This window comes from Thunnus albacares, chromosome 6 (genome assembly GCF_914725855.1).
Source record: "Thunnus albacares chromosome 6, fThuAlb1.1, whole genome shotgun sequence".
Classification (NCBI taxonomy): Eukaryota; Metazoa; Chordata; class Actinopteri; order Scombriformes; family Scombridae; genus Thunnus; species Thunnus albacares.
The window spans coordinates 30,675,662-30,690,753 of record NC_058111.1 but is presented as its reverse complement, the minus strand read 5'-3'; the positions used below and the strand labels follow the sequence as shown (position 1 = coordinate 30,690,753).

The 15,092-nt window shown below is 37.6% G+C and overlaps 3 protein-coding genes across 3 annotated transcripts in view; 2 read left to right on the top strand and 1 right to left on the bottom strand.

Moving 5' to 3' along the window:
• The window catches only part of smtnl (smoothelin, like), a 30,572-nt gene extending 27,429 nt beyond the window's left edge, over positions 1-3,143 (top strand). The window contains exons 9-10 of the mRNA XM_044354789.1: positions 613-764; positions 2,266-3,143. Coding sequence (XP_044210724.1) covers positions 613-764; positions 2,266-2,392 — 279 coding nt within the window. The 3' untranslated portion in view covers positions 2,393-3,143. The remainder of the gene's footprint in view (positions 1-612; positions 765-2,265) is intronic.
• A 2,059-nt stretch (positions 3,144-5,202) lies between these two features.
• On the top strand, positions 5,203-10,089 carry sebox (SEBOX homeobox). The gene is made up of 3 exons (XM_044354256.1): positions 5,203-5,315; positions 5,980-6,185; positions 6,664-10,089. Exons 1-3 carry the CDS (start codon positions 5,213-5,215, stop codon positions 7,345-7,347), a joined length of 993 nt encoding a protein of 330 aa, XP_044210191.1. The 5' UTR covers positions 5,203-5,212; the 3' UTR covers positions 7,348-10,089.
• Positions 10,090-10,876: 787 nt separating this feature from the next.
• On the bottom strand, positions 10,877-14,813 carry tmem199 (transmembrane protein 199). Its single transcript, XM_044353470.1, has 6 exons — positions 14,358-14,813; positions 13,078-13,151; positions 12,439-12,528; positions 12,034-12,076; positions 11,801-11,913; positions 10,877-11,382 (listed from the first exon to the last, which is right to left on the bottom strand). The coding sequence occupies exons 1-6, from the start codon at positions 14,539-14,541 to the stop codon at positions 11,287-11,289; spliced, it is 600 nt and encodes a 199-aa protein (XP_044209405.1). The 5' UTR covers positions 14,542-14,813; the 3' UTR covers positions 10,877-11,286.
• Between the last annotated feature and the right edge of the window lie 279 nt (positions 14,814-15,092).

Below are 15,092 nucleotides of genomic sequence, written 5' to 3'. Positions count from 1 at the left end.
TACCTCTGAATCACAGAGGTGTATCGAAGTGAGTGTGCTTGTGAGTACGGCTGTGTGTAATTGTATGTGTGTGTTTTGGGGGGTTGAGGTACTTTAGGTCATGGCTCAGTACACCGACACATTGCTGCACTCTGGTACCCTTTTTCCTCACAGCAGCCTGTGCCAGCTGCTCCATGTGGCTTTTGTTATAGTCAAGCCAGACAAAGCCAAGATTCTTATTAAATGGGAGCAAACACACACACATACACACACACAAGAGAAGAGATGTTCATCTGATGACTTTACATGTTGCATTTGATTCACAGCATACTCCAGACTTATAAAGGGCAGCCTTGAAATGACATTATTTGAAAAGCATGTAACAGACTGAAAGCAGTAAAGAAAAAGAGGAAAGGAAAGTAGAGGAAAATCTGTTTTATCTATCATAATTATAGGCTAGACAGTGAATGGGGAGATGGTTTTATGAAGCTACAATAAGCTGCCAGTCAGTTTTACAAGTCATGTTCTTTTGCCTCCTTCAGGCTTTCAGCTCTTACCGGTTTCCTCCATTCACACACACATAGACACTTGCCACATCATCACCAAACCTTCTTTATCTCTGTTTCTCTGCAGAACATAGACATCCAGAACTTTTCGTCCAGTTGGAGTGATGGGATGGCTTTCTGTGCTCTGGTTCACTCCTTCTTCCCCACTGAGTTTGACTACAATTCTCTGTCGCCCGCCAACCGCAAACACAACTTTGAACTGGCTTTTGGAACTGCAGAGTGAGTGGGCAGCAATGTCAGACTATGAATGCAATCAAAGATTTTAAAAGTGGTTTATTTTTCTGATATGGTGCAATTTCATTAATTACATATTAATTGTAGGATTGATTATGTTAACACAAAGAGCTAACAGTGAGACACAGAGGCATCTCTATTGTATATGATACAGTGTTGTTTCAGAGGTTTTCCAGCATAGAGACAGCGTATAAAAACTAAAAACAGTCTGCATACTGATAGTTCAGTTTGAACATAAATCAGACATATTAATTGTGATAAGTTTAGGACAAAATATTGGCTAACTTCACAGTCTTACTGCTTATCAGAATTTTTTAGTGCAATATTTTCCCTGTGATTAATGGCACAAATTTCCCATTACAATCTTTTTTTTAAGGAATTGTTAAACATTTTGGGAAATATACTTACTTGCTTATCCTGAGAGTTAGATTAGAACATCGATACCAATGTCAGACATGAGCAGCATCAATCTTCTCATTTCACTCTTGCAGAGACAGCAAATAAGCATATTTCCCAAAAAGTCAAACTGTTTGTTTGAATCCATGATATTAAATGAACTTTTATGTAGCTTAACTTCTCACTGCTGTCATCACACAACAGCAGAAATGCTCTTTTGTTAATCAAGAGTCAGCTTAGGTTTCTGAATTTTCTGCTGAATCAGCCTTAAAGGATTTATGGGCTACATTAACAATGCAAGTATCATTGTGTCTGATTTGTTTTTTTATTCCTTTCATTTTATAGCCCTCTATTATTTTATATGAGAGAACGTAACATTCCCATATATACTTTGTAGCACATGCTGCTCTTTGACATGTTTGATGAAAGGTGTGCATTCCTTTTGCCTGACTCCATGTCTTCACATATTATTATTCACATATTATTGCTCCCTAAGACAGACAGAGAACATACAGGCTGCATACTGTAGATCAGACATTATACAGGCCTAACAACACAGAGCAGGGCTTAAATAACATCACTCCATGTAAGAATGTGTTATTCTTTGACCGATAGCGCTGCTGCAGAATTAAGCTGATTTGACTCGAAAACAATATTCTCTTGGTCCACAGAATCAATCCTCCATATAAAGTGTCAGCTTTAGATTTGACCTCTTAAAGAGATCACAGAGAGACTTATAGGACAATAAATATATATGAGTTATTACATGCAATAATTCCTTCTTCTCTTTCCTTCTTCAACCCTGAAAACATGTTTGTTAGCGTGTGAAGGAAAAGTCTGTGTTTTCATCAGAACCCTCCAAGACACAATATTAGATACATAGTATGACTTTAGACAGGTTAGATTGATACATCAGGATTATACTGGTCTGGTTTTTGTGTGTTTCAGAGGCTTTTCCAGCCTGGCAGCAATGAAATTCTGACTTTTCAAATCTCTTTTTGATTAAATTCTAGATAAAAGATATTCATGCTGTATAAAGTTTCCCTTCCCCTGCAGCTGAGCTGACTTGTTTCTCTGTCTATGTCTCCAGAGTGAAGGCAGGCTGCGACCGGCTGATCGAGGTGGATGACATGATGATCATGGGGCGTAAACCAGATCCCATGTGTGTCTTCACCTACGTCCAGTCCCTCTACAACCACCTGCGCAAGTTTGAGTGAAGCTCAAACATCGAGGATCTCATCATCTGCACCGTTCTCATTTGAGTCTCAACCTTTTTCAACCCTGTTCTTTGTCAAGTGTTGAGCGATGGGATGTTCTTCTTATTCTCTGTACTCTGTACTTTACTTGAGCTGAGAGGAGATCCAGAGCTGGCATGGGTGCACTTTGAAAAGACTAGACCGCCCTCTGGTGATGGATCAGTGAACATTCATCCACATGCTGCAGGAAAAGCCTCCTCGATGCCTCGCTCATGGGCTCACACCTCAGTTCACAGATACACAGTGGACATTGACTCCTGGGGAGATTATTGTGTATGTAAGAGTACAGCAATGAAGACCATTCATTTAGACACAAATGTCAGAGTTGGTTTGTCAACAGTTTTTCTTCTGTGTGTGTGTTGGTCTTGAGGTTTACAGTGTTGAACTGTTGCTGTGTTGTATAAATCTTTATTACTGTGACACTTGAATATGAGTGTCTATATTAACCTTTAACATTGCACCAATGGAGAGGAGGTATATTTCACAAATGTCACTGAAGAACTAAACTGTAGGCACCTGTTTGTGATGGAGACTTAGTTAACTTGAGGTCTTTGATTAAAGCTATATAGAAAATGAATGTATGTGTTTGTACAATGGAAATTGTTGCTGAGTGATTTTCACTGTACGTCCACATATGCTGTGATATCATATTATTTAGATGATGCTGAGATATGGAAAACTAAATCAATAAATTGTACTGTTTGACACCTAACTGTGTATATAGTGTTACTGACTGGGTATCAGAGGGTAAAATTCTGCACAGCAAAAAAGGGAAAAAGGTGAAACAAATTATAACATCATGAAACACTGTCTATGAAGAAAGAAAATATAAAAGAAAGAATGTCAGATGTAATGTCAGAAAAACGGCAAAATAACTTTTGATTCTCAATTTTAAAAATCTATTTAGTTAAAAGTATATTGATTTGGAGATAAAGTTTATTTCCTTTACTTGTTTATCTGCTACTTTTGGATTGACCCCACATTTCCTTCCAAATATTTAACAGAATTTCAGCTTTTTTGTTGCCCTCAAAGCTTCTTATTACCTTCATTGTTCCTAATATTTCTTGGCATGATATTAAAATGCTGCATGAAAAAAAAGGCTAATAACAAACACACAGGCTAGTAAAATCAAATGAATGCAACAACCACCCCACTGTTCCCTCATCCTGATCAGTGTTTACACAATGTTTATTATTGGCATCAAGAGCTCATGTGTCTTAAAATATCAGAAAATATACTTCCATACACTTATAGCTTCATAATGTCTACATAACAATGTCTGATACATGTGGAAGCTAATTACGGCTAATTTCCATTCAGTGTTGGGTGATCATTTGTTGAACATTTATAAACTCCTGTTGGTTAAAGTGTAAATCAACACTGAACCCCCAAGGGTAGAAAATTGCTACTGCACTGTTGTATGTGGCTGCAAACAGTCCAGCTAAAGCTAAAGCAGGAGGCAGGAGGTCACATTACTGAGCAGTATGCTGGTAAGAGACTATAAATCACTGTGGGTCATCTCAAAAATCTCCAAACAATGTGCTGATAAAAGACAAATGAAGACTCATATGAGCATTACTGTATACTTTTATGTGAGGTGGGCTGACAGAAAGACAAGCAGTACAAATGAAATACTAACACACACACACACACACACACACACACACACACACACACACACACACACACACACACACACACACACACACACACAATCATCACATCTCTGCTGATCAGAGTGTGAACAACATGCTGTTAAACAAAGGGGTCAGTGTGACATGAACAGTATAATATGATCAAACTGCCCACAAGCAGCATGCTGCAGGAGACAGAAATTATTTATATAAGGAGCCTTTGAATTAAAATGTATGTATTTAGATATAATCACAATCAAGTTATTAAATCACACTTGCTGCAATCAATTACATCGTATTTGTTCTCAGTGTTTCATTGTTAGCCAAACTAATCTACCACAGGCCACTTTTTATGAATCTTACATAAATGTTTCTTGAAAGTAGAATAATGCAGATCCCTCCATATGAAAATTATTTGTAAATAAGTTTGTATTGGATTAGTTTGTATTATTTGTATTGTATTTGCATTGGAATCATGTGACATGAAATAAAAAGGTTAGACTAGATTAAATCCTGTATGACCTACTTGGATAATTCAGTAAAATAATTTAATGTCTGACAGATAAAGTTGGAAGATTCATGTCTTGTCGACTGGACGCAAACATGACTTAGTGAATGAATGAGGGATTGGTCAATTTTTAATTTAAAAAATTCTAATAATGCATATTTTTGTAAAGTTAGAGGCAAGACGCAAAATGTATTTATAGCATGAACGAATTTTTCTGTGGACAAAATGACGCACTGATCGACTAAATAGAGTTATAAGTTAAGTCTGTGTCCAATTTTAAAAATCGGTCATTTGTGCTTTTATTCACCTGATCTAATATTAAAATTATAGCCTAAATATCTTTGTTGGATCTATTACCAAACACTTGGTTATTATATCCCAAAACTCTTCAGATACAGACAGCTTTTGGACAGTTGTTGCACACAGACAGACAGTAAACATCTCTGCCCGGCTGTCACTAACTGGGGATTAAAAGCAGAGGTGAATAACACCTGGATTTGCTGGGTGCTGGGTGCTGGGTGGGGGGGTGTGGGGGTGTCCCTCTGGATATAAGAGGTGGTCACTACTCGTCAGTCGCTGAGCATCAGCTGTCAGATCGTCAGTGGATGTGTGTGTGTGTATGTGTGTGTGTGAGGAGTTATGGCTCTGTTCATGGACGCAGATTTCTCTCTACTCAAGCAGACCCAGCAGAAAGACATGATGGATTTTAAGGCGTTATTCGGAGAACAGGATCCCTGCAAAGGTGAGTCAGTCAAACATCAATTAGAAGAAAATTATGTTTCTTATGTCCTCAATAAATTTCAGTTTTTTAAAAAAACACACCAAATATAAATGAATTATTCAGTTAAATATGCTACTATCTTTTATAGAGATAATTATTTTTTCAGAACATAATTTAAAAAAAACAACAGAAATGAATCCAACATAAAAATGACTAAAATAAAAAAGGTGTTGATGTGGGCTTATATAAACCATATAAACGTGGAGAAAAACTTTGTAAACGTGGAAAAAAGGACATGAAACTATCCGTCATCAATCCAGATACCTGTCTGTTAAATTGAGAGAAAACATTTCACAGTAGCCTGTTTGTTAGTGAATAAATAGTGAACCTCTTGTTGCTTAATCATCATAAAATATTCTATTAATACGGTTGGAAAATGTGGATAAAAAAAAGTGAAAACACACATTAAATGTTTTCACTGTGACCAAAAGAAAATAAATTGCATAATCTTTTTTTTACAAACTGGAAAAAAAAATATGTAAAAGTCTCTATACTTAAAAATTCCAACATATTGAATTTCCTCCATTCTTCTCATTGTATTTCACATAATTTAATTTCGTTTGGTTTTAATATTTCCTGTGTGATTTGGACTGTTTCTCTTTCCTCTGTGATGTCATGACTGAAGAGGTGCGCAGTGAAAGTGCCGTGTCTTCCCCGGAGCCGGACCGGGCCGCGGGTCTGATGGAGGGTCAGCGGAAGAGGAAGAGGACCATCTTCAGTCGGGCCCAGCTGTCTGAGCTGGAGCAGGCCTTCGCTGTGACTCCCTACCCAGACATCACCCTGAGGGAGAGGCTGGCCGCTCACACACACCTGCCCGAGAGCAAGATACAGGTGATTTAGGTCATTTTGAGAATATATACTGACTAAAAGCTTATGAAAGCTCAGTGTTTTAGGTGTGAGTTTTAGTTTATGAAAAGGGAATCGTTGGTAGTGATGAACCCACAAAGATTTATCACCCAGTTCTTCAGTTTCTTCAGCTTTACTGAGCATTTTAGCCTCTTTCAGCTCATTGTTTTTGGTTTTTTGACCGCAACTTTAATGTTTTACTCTCAAAGAATTATTTTGGCAGCAGCAGGTAGCTGTTTTCCATTTTTGTTTTCTGTTGTTTCTGCTGCCCCCAAGTGGCCAAAAATCAGTCATTGCACGTTTCAAAAATATATTTCCGGCTGTTTTGTTGATGAAAACTACAAAATTGAATTAGAATCCAGAAAGATAGGAATACCCAGCAGAGGAGTTCATCCATATTTTTCTGTAGCACAACCAACCAAAAGTGAAGTCTAATTCAGAAAAGTCATGCCATTTCTCACAGGTGTGGTTCCAAAACCGAAGAGCCAGAAGTATCAAGACTGGGAGACTCCCCAAGTCCACCAAGCATGTCCTAGGAGGCAGAGTGCTTGCGGAGCCCACCCCAGGGCCTGTGGCCTCAGCTTTCCCGGCCCCAACCACCCTGGCAGACATATTCAGGTCAGAGCACAACCACCCCTGTGAGGATGTCCCTCAGATCTACTCCGACTGGATCCAAATCTACAGCAACCAACCTCCATCTTCCTCAGCTCTCCACCAGCAGCCCACACTCGGCTCCCCAAAACTCCCTGAGTCTCGTCTCTGGGAAGAGGAGCACCACCAGCGGCAGCACCTGGGATCAGCTCTCCCCGGTTTCCTCCCCGGCTCATTTGCCCAGCCCCTCACCAGGCAGCCTCATCACTCGGCCTCCAACCGCTCCTACCAGGCCTTCAGGAATTTCAAGCCCCAGAGCCTGGCTCCATCTGGGGCTCATCAGGGTGTGTACGGAGGGAGCGCTGGAGGTGGAGGTCACGCTTCTGTAGACCAGGTGGTCCCTTCCCACCCTCAGCCAATGTACTGGGAGGTAACTCAAGGCCAGGGACACCACCACCACCATCATCACCCACAAATGGGACCACAGACCTCCATGGGCTACATCTCAGACCTGATCTACAACGCTGCTATTGTCACCAACTTTCTGGAATTCTGATGAGTCCAGATGTGGAGCATGATATGTGGAAAACATGTGGATGATGGACATGATATGTGGATATTGTTGCGATCAAGGCTCCTGTCTTGGACTCCTTTGTATTTCCCTTTATATCACCTTGTGTGTCTAAATGTGTCTGTTCAGTTCAATGTTCAGAGTTTAATGTTCATCAAGCACACCTCTCATATGCTATACAGTTGTTTTCAAGTTGTTGTTAGTTTGTCCTTATAATTGTTTTTAGTATGTTCCAGTCATGTTTTAAATATGTTAGTGATTCATGTGATTTATGTCATCCCAGCCCTCAGTTGAGTTTACAATTGCTTTGGCTCAGTTATCACATCAGGTTTATAATGAGCAAAACTCTCAATGCAAAAAACCAAACTGAGCAGCCAAATTCTTCAATTTAAACACAAAATGTTGTTCTTACATACAAAGTGCAAAACAAGAAATCATGTTCAGTCCTCAAAATACAGACACTGTACAGTTCATTCTCAGTGTTTGTGCGCTGAAGTCTTCAAGTTTCCACACCACATTTGAGAAAGTTACATAGTGGACTATGATTGGCTCCAAACTAGTTGTGATGTCACAAATCATTCTTGTACAGTAGATACACACCTTGAAGTAAGTTTTAAAATGAGCACAGAGAAACTTTCCTCCCTCAGCAGATGAATATAAAAAACAACTCCGCACATACATCAGTCTGCTCACTGAAGCTCAAACATCCAACTGTGGAAGCAAAACACATTTTTGAGTGGAGGGGGACTTAAACATTACCAGATGAACAGCTTTGCAGCAGAATTTCTAATTACTTTGCCAACACATATTTCAAATGCAAGGCAGCAGTGGAAAATAAAAGGAAAAATAAGTATTACCGTATTTCCCTTTTGTTTCCATCACAGTCAAAATGTTGAATGTACTGAGTGTCTGTTACAGAAGTAACAGTAACTGTGTTTAAGTTATGCTTTCCAGCATTACTCCAGCTCACTGTGTTTTAGATATGTAAGGTCTGGTGTCTTGAAAACAAACTATTTGTGGTGACTGCAGTGTGACTCTAAATTTCATCATCTACTGCATATTTACAACAATAGAATATATTCAATAAATAAAATGAAAGTTTTCAAATGTGATTCTCACTCTACATCATTTCAAATACTGACATCTGCATAAATTATTTTTTTTCTCACTGCAATCTCGAAGAAATGACTGCTGCAGACTCTGTCAGCTGTTTAACAGAATTATTTGATCTTGACCATTTTATTTAAAATGCAATGATGTACTCATCATAAATTCAGTGATGGACATGAGCATGATGTTCTGATAAACTCACTATATGATCTTTTACCTAATTGATATTCTCACTTTGTGTGCTATGTGAGACATTGAGGCCCAAATTAAGAATACATAATTTTTGTGAAATGCGAGTTTTGCTAATAAAATTGAACCAAAGCAACTGAAAAGCAAATTCAGTAATGCAGATCGGTGAATAGTCATGCACATATAAACTCAGAACTTGTTCCGGTATGTTTCTAGTCTCATTTTGATGCTTTCTAACTAAATAAAGGACTAATCCAAAGATTCAGAGAACAGCTCATAAACTCAGTAACCCACCAACTTGTCTCTACAGTGGAATCACTTGTACTTGGATTCTTCTCACAGCTGCCAGCTCCTGTTTACCGTGCCATGTTTAATGCTGCGACCCCACAAGTATTATCTTTCAAAACATTCTGATTAAAATGATTCCTTGTGGTAAGATACCATGACAGGAATAATTATTTTCTAAGTCAAAATATATTGTTTTTTATATCTCTCTGTACTGTAAGCATCAAGAGGGTTAGATGGACAGAGGGAAGAAAAAAATGAAAAATAAGAACTAAATTAAAGCCAGAGCTCAGGGTCTATCAGCTTACAGGCTCTGTAATTCTGCCTGGATTTAAGTTTTGAAATATTACATGAGAGGTATAATACAGAGGCAAATATGACAGACAGTAGTGCACACTGTTCGTCCAGCACTGGACAGTGATCTCTGCATATCATAATCATCTTTAATACCAAATAATCTTTCAATAAACCTTTAATCCGGGTGTCAAATCTCAGATCTTAGGAAGATACTTTTTTTTTTGTATTCCAGATGTAGTTACATCTTTTAATCCCCCCACTGATATGACAGGACTTGACAAGAGGAGGATGGGATAGTTTACAGAAAATATGAATTCATATCTCAAGACAGGATCAGAGAAAACAGATCCTCTCGTATTGGAATTGTTTTGAAATAAGATGCTGAATGCAGTAAATCTTTTATCATGGCTACTGTACCCCTGTTTGTTTTTGATGTGTTGGTTGTCCCTATAATTCATTTCAAAGCAGATACAGTAATCACAGATCAGACAATTATTCCCACATCTGTCAGGTGGAGAAGGATGATAAAATAATTCAAGAGCAAGTCAGTAAACAGTATTATTAACTGATGCCACAGCTGGCGGGCTATTTGGAAGAGTCAAAACAAAGGAAACTACAGAGCAAAATTTAACAAAACAACTTGACAAAATAACTTAATTCAAAGTCCACTTACTAGCTTTTTTCCTGAGCTTTCACCTGCATCTCATGGTCATCATCAGTGAATTGAGTTTTCTCAATAGTGAAAGCTCAGGAAAAGGCTGGAAAAAATTAACTTCATATTTTTTCAAATGACTATTTCCAAAACTAAACTGCTGTGTTTGGAGGGAATGACAGTTACTGGCCATCACTAATACTATTCAGCTGATACTAGTTTGTTTTTTTAGAAATGCCAGCGGCATGCCTATAATACTGATGATAATGTTGCTCAGTTTGTCCACCACTTTGGTCCAGACTGAAATATCTCAACAACTAATGTTCCATTGACATGACATTTTGTACAATCCAACGGATTTAAATAATTCCGAGTTTTACTGTTGCGCCACCAGTTTCACTTTTGTGGTTTTGAGTGAAATATCTTGACAACTATTGCATGGTTTGGCATGAAATTTGGTACATTCACGTCCACCTCACAATGAATTGTAATAACTTTGGTGACCCATTAACTTCTCATTAACCTTAGCTTTACTTTATGCTTATAACAAATGTTGGCATGCGAACACACAAAACTAAGATGATGAAAGGTAACATTATACCTGCTAAACATCAGCATGTTAGCATTGTCATTGTTAGCCTATTAGTATGCTGACGCTAGCATTTAGCTAAAGTACAACAGCACAGAGCCGCTAACGTGGATGTAGTTTCTTAGCCTTGTTGGAATGGACAGAATATAAACACTTCAACTAAAAAGAAACAATGTGTCAAATTATTCAATTTTGTTTGGTACCTTAAATACTTTTATAGCTCTACACTTTTGATTTTGTTGACTTTTAATGATTTTATTGAACACATAAATATAATTACTTCTGAGAGCAGAACAGAAGGAATCATAAGAAAATGACCAACATTCATTTTCACAGAGAAGAGCCAATGAGAAAGAAGAGGCAGAGGAAAAACATGGAACACAAAATATCTGTAAATAAATAAGAAATATCATTCATATTTTGATTTGATTTAAAAACAGTCTGTGCAGGTGGAATGTCATTAAAGATAAAGCACTAGTATTTGACAAAGAAGAGATATTTACAGATAAGAGGAATTTTGAACCAATTTGCTTTCTTGTAATGTTTCAGCTTCCATTTAGGAGAGGGATACAGGGATACAATTTGTAAATTCTCAGTAACTCTAATCTTACTCAGAAATTCCACTGGTTTTCCTTTCAAATAAAAGCAAAAAGTCCACAGGATTTTCAAGCAAAGTGAGAAGATCTGTAGTCTTTCATGGATGCCAGAGTGACCAAAGTTCTCATTAGAGGGCTGCTATTGTTTGCTGGTTTTGCTTCCCAACATTATTGTGCTTCCCTCGTTCGCTGTGTGTGGCCGGTTGCTATGGTTCCCCTAGTTCTCCCTCCATGGTCCGGACCAGGACGTACAGCTCAGCAAGCCCGACTACAGATGCAGCGATCACAGCTGATATTACTCTCTGAAAAACAAGTGTAAGGCCAAGTTACAGAACATTTAGAAGAATAAAAACTCTTTTTTAATTTGGGGATGCACACGACAATATACAGGGTGTTATAGGGTGATTTCAACTGATTTAGGGCTAGAATTTGTGTTTCCAACTAACATAAAAATGCGGATGAATAAAACAATTGAAAGATTTTGTATAATGCAACTTAATACATGGACACCACCTCTTCCACTTCCTCCGAAATTATTATTATTATTATTAACCAAAGTTGAATAGTTTAAAAAACAAACAAAGACTAAACATGGTAAGTTTTATAAAGATAGAATTTGTTGCAGGGCTGTTGTATTGGACTCAACACAGTTTAGTTAGGTGTACCTAATATAGTGGCAACTGCATATATAGTATACATATAAATTAAATGTTCTCTTACCGCTGTTATCTCAGTGAACAGGTACTGACTGCCCATGTAGGAACAGGCAAAAGCAGCGACTACTGTCACCAGGAAGTTGAATACGGTCACCACCACGGCTTTGACTGATCGCACTGCAAGAACAGAGGAGGAAACAAGTTCATTGTCAATATGGTGCAACAAAATTCACTTTCTGTTTGCTAGACTTGTAATAATAACACAATACAAATTTTGTACATATGCACCACACTAACCTTGATGTCCAAAATCTGCCAGTGTTCCATTACGGTTGATTTCCTGAAGACAAGAAAGAAAAAGATATTCATTACATTATGCAATATGTGCAAGTATTTACTGTGCGTGAAAATAAAACTCTGATCAACACTGTATTCCTCTGAAATGCAGTCAGTGTATGTTAGCTAGAATAATGAATTGGTAAAGACTAATTTAATCTGAAACAATGGAAGTAGATGTCCAAATTATTAACAAATAGTGTAAAATTGCTCCTGCTTTTAATTCTGCAGGAAATGACACTCATTTGCAGTACAGGCATAACATCTTTACATCACATATTATATTTCTACTATACAATTTCTGATGAGGCCTGAAAGTTCTTGACACTGATAAACTAAGATGCTTGTGAGGTTAAGAACATTTACCTGAGTGTTTACATTACGTGTGATCCGGTTGTATTCCTCATTGGCTAGTTTGGCTTTGATTTTCTCCAAACGTGCGACCAGCTCGGGGTTCTGAGGTAAGAGAGAAATGTCACAGTTTATTTCCAGCTCAGTTCCTGATGATACTGGTTTGATATTTCATACAGTTTTATCAGTTTACCTCTCACTGACTTGCACTCATATTATATGGGAGTGACTGCTGAAACTTGTCATTGACAGTTATATTACAAACTGTAAATGTTCTCTCACTCAGAATTGTTAAAAGCCACTAAGACAACATTATTAAAACAGTCTGTAGACTATGGTGGCTCCTGATTAACTTTTACTCACATGTGTTAGTGTGTTAGCACAAATCACAAACTGTCAATTTTTGGCTTTAGTGGCATAAATGATCATTCTTTATACTTGACTTCAGGCATTTTTGTGTTGGTGACATTCTTATTTTACAGAAGAAGTTGAAGAAGAAATTGGAGTCAATTGCCAAATTTGAAATAGTATTTATGAGAATTGGGAGGCTTGTCCCTGCCGTCCTCCTCATATGTTGTGAGTACAGTATAAGAGTAATGTGTTAGACAAGAAATACAATATGACGAAATAAAGGTTGACAATGGTTCGACTTACTCTGGGAGGCTTCACAACCTCAGGTAGATGCAGTGAACTATCCTCCAGCAACTCATGCAGGTAGAAAGGATGCCCTGGAGGAAAACATTCATAAGGAAATGTTACTCAATATATTAACATTACATATTACTGACATAGCTTCAAGTACAAATGATCTTATTGCCTCACGTCAAATCTCTTTTGGTGCCACTCTTCAGCAAGGGTTTGCTAAAGCTACAAGTCTATAATATTGATATTATTACATGAGACTATAACCTGGGATGTTGATTATTGAAATATAGTGATATACAGTAGCTTAAATGGCTACTTTTCCTGGTCTTCAAGGTCAAGTAACACTTTAAGGATAAGTTCACAGTTTTTCCAGTCTGTCTTAAAACAACAGTCAGGTGTCCAAATGAACAGTGAAAGAGGTTTTCCTCACTGTAATCATTCCTCCTGTTCATACTGGTTATTAAAAGATCTCCTTCAAATGTGCTTTCAATGTAACTGATGGAGGCCAAAATCCACAGTGTGTCCACACAGTCATTTTGTGCAAAAATGCATTTAAAAGTTGATGTGAAGCTTATATGAGACTTTAGCAGTCTGAGTTAGTCATATCAAGTGGATATCTGCCACATTTACAATCTTTTTAGCATCAAATCCCCTCTTTGTGTTTCCTCTGATGGTGTTTCCCTGTTGAGCTGCGGTGGAAGTATAGTAACAAAAAGAGGAACTTTGGCACTAAAAAGACTGTAACGTTGGACGATATCTACTTGATTTGATTCATTTGGATGGCTGGATTTTGCCCCCCATCACTTACATTGTAAGTGCATTATGAAAGGATCTTCTAATGGTCAGTATGAACAGGAGGAATAATTACAGCAAGAAAAACCTCTTTTATTGTTCATGTGGGCACCTGACTGTTGTTTTAAGATAGACATGAAAAATTGTGACCCTTTCCTTTAAAGAGTGACACGATATTTGTTACTCATCTGTTCTTGTTGAACATAAAAATGAGTAGCATATACCTCTACATGCGTCATATCATATATGCGTTTTCTTTTTTTGGTTTTGAATCAGTCATATATTACCAATATCCAAATAGGTCAAATGGTACATGGTAAAATATTACAAAAATATCGACACATTATAGTTGTTGAGATAACTGCCCAGAAAAGACCACATACTGTATGGCTCTACTCTATTAAGTAAGTTTATCATGTTGATAACTATAATAACTCCACATGATTCAGCATCATTAGTCACAGAACATATTAAACATATAACAGACTTGTCATCACCTTCATCCTGCAGGTGTTTCTTGAGTTTTCTCGCTGTACTGAAGGGCAGAGTTGTCGGCTCTGGTTTTTCAAGAATAATCTCCAGTTCTTCTCTCAGTCCTTGTGGCAGAGATGAGTCAGTCTTTTCCAACAGCTCCGCCACCCTGTTTCTGAATTTATCTCCCACCACAAATGCAGAAGCCATGCTTTAAATCCTACTGACTATCTCTGCTGTGACTCTATGCGATGCACTTATCTAGATAAAACCCCCCTTTGGCTTTTACTCAGTGAAGCAAAAGCAGCCAGCTTCAAAGTGTTATCAAAAAATAGCCAAAAATATGTTTTAAAATCTGCTTGCTGTTAGCACGCGTTCACATTTAGCAACAACAGCTAGCTGTAAATACTAACAACCAAGTAAGCGACCATGTTGTTTGCCTTGTGACAAGGTGACGTTGTCGGTCACATGACCATCTGTGTGAAAATATATTTAAACTGCGCGTTTTGAAAATGATCAAGTATCATTAATAATCGTTGTGAAATTTTAAATTTTATCTGATAAGTGGAAAACAATATCATATTTTTTATTCATATTCAACTCAAATGTTGCTCGCGTCAGTCCACGTGAGCTCTTTTGGTGCCTTCATGGTCTCCCGTAAGCTCCTAAGGCCAAGATTGAAAGATTTTAACTGACCTGCAATAAAGTAAACTACAAATTTAAACAAACATACTTTTTGGAGACAAATGTTTCACTTAGTC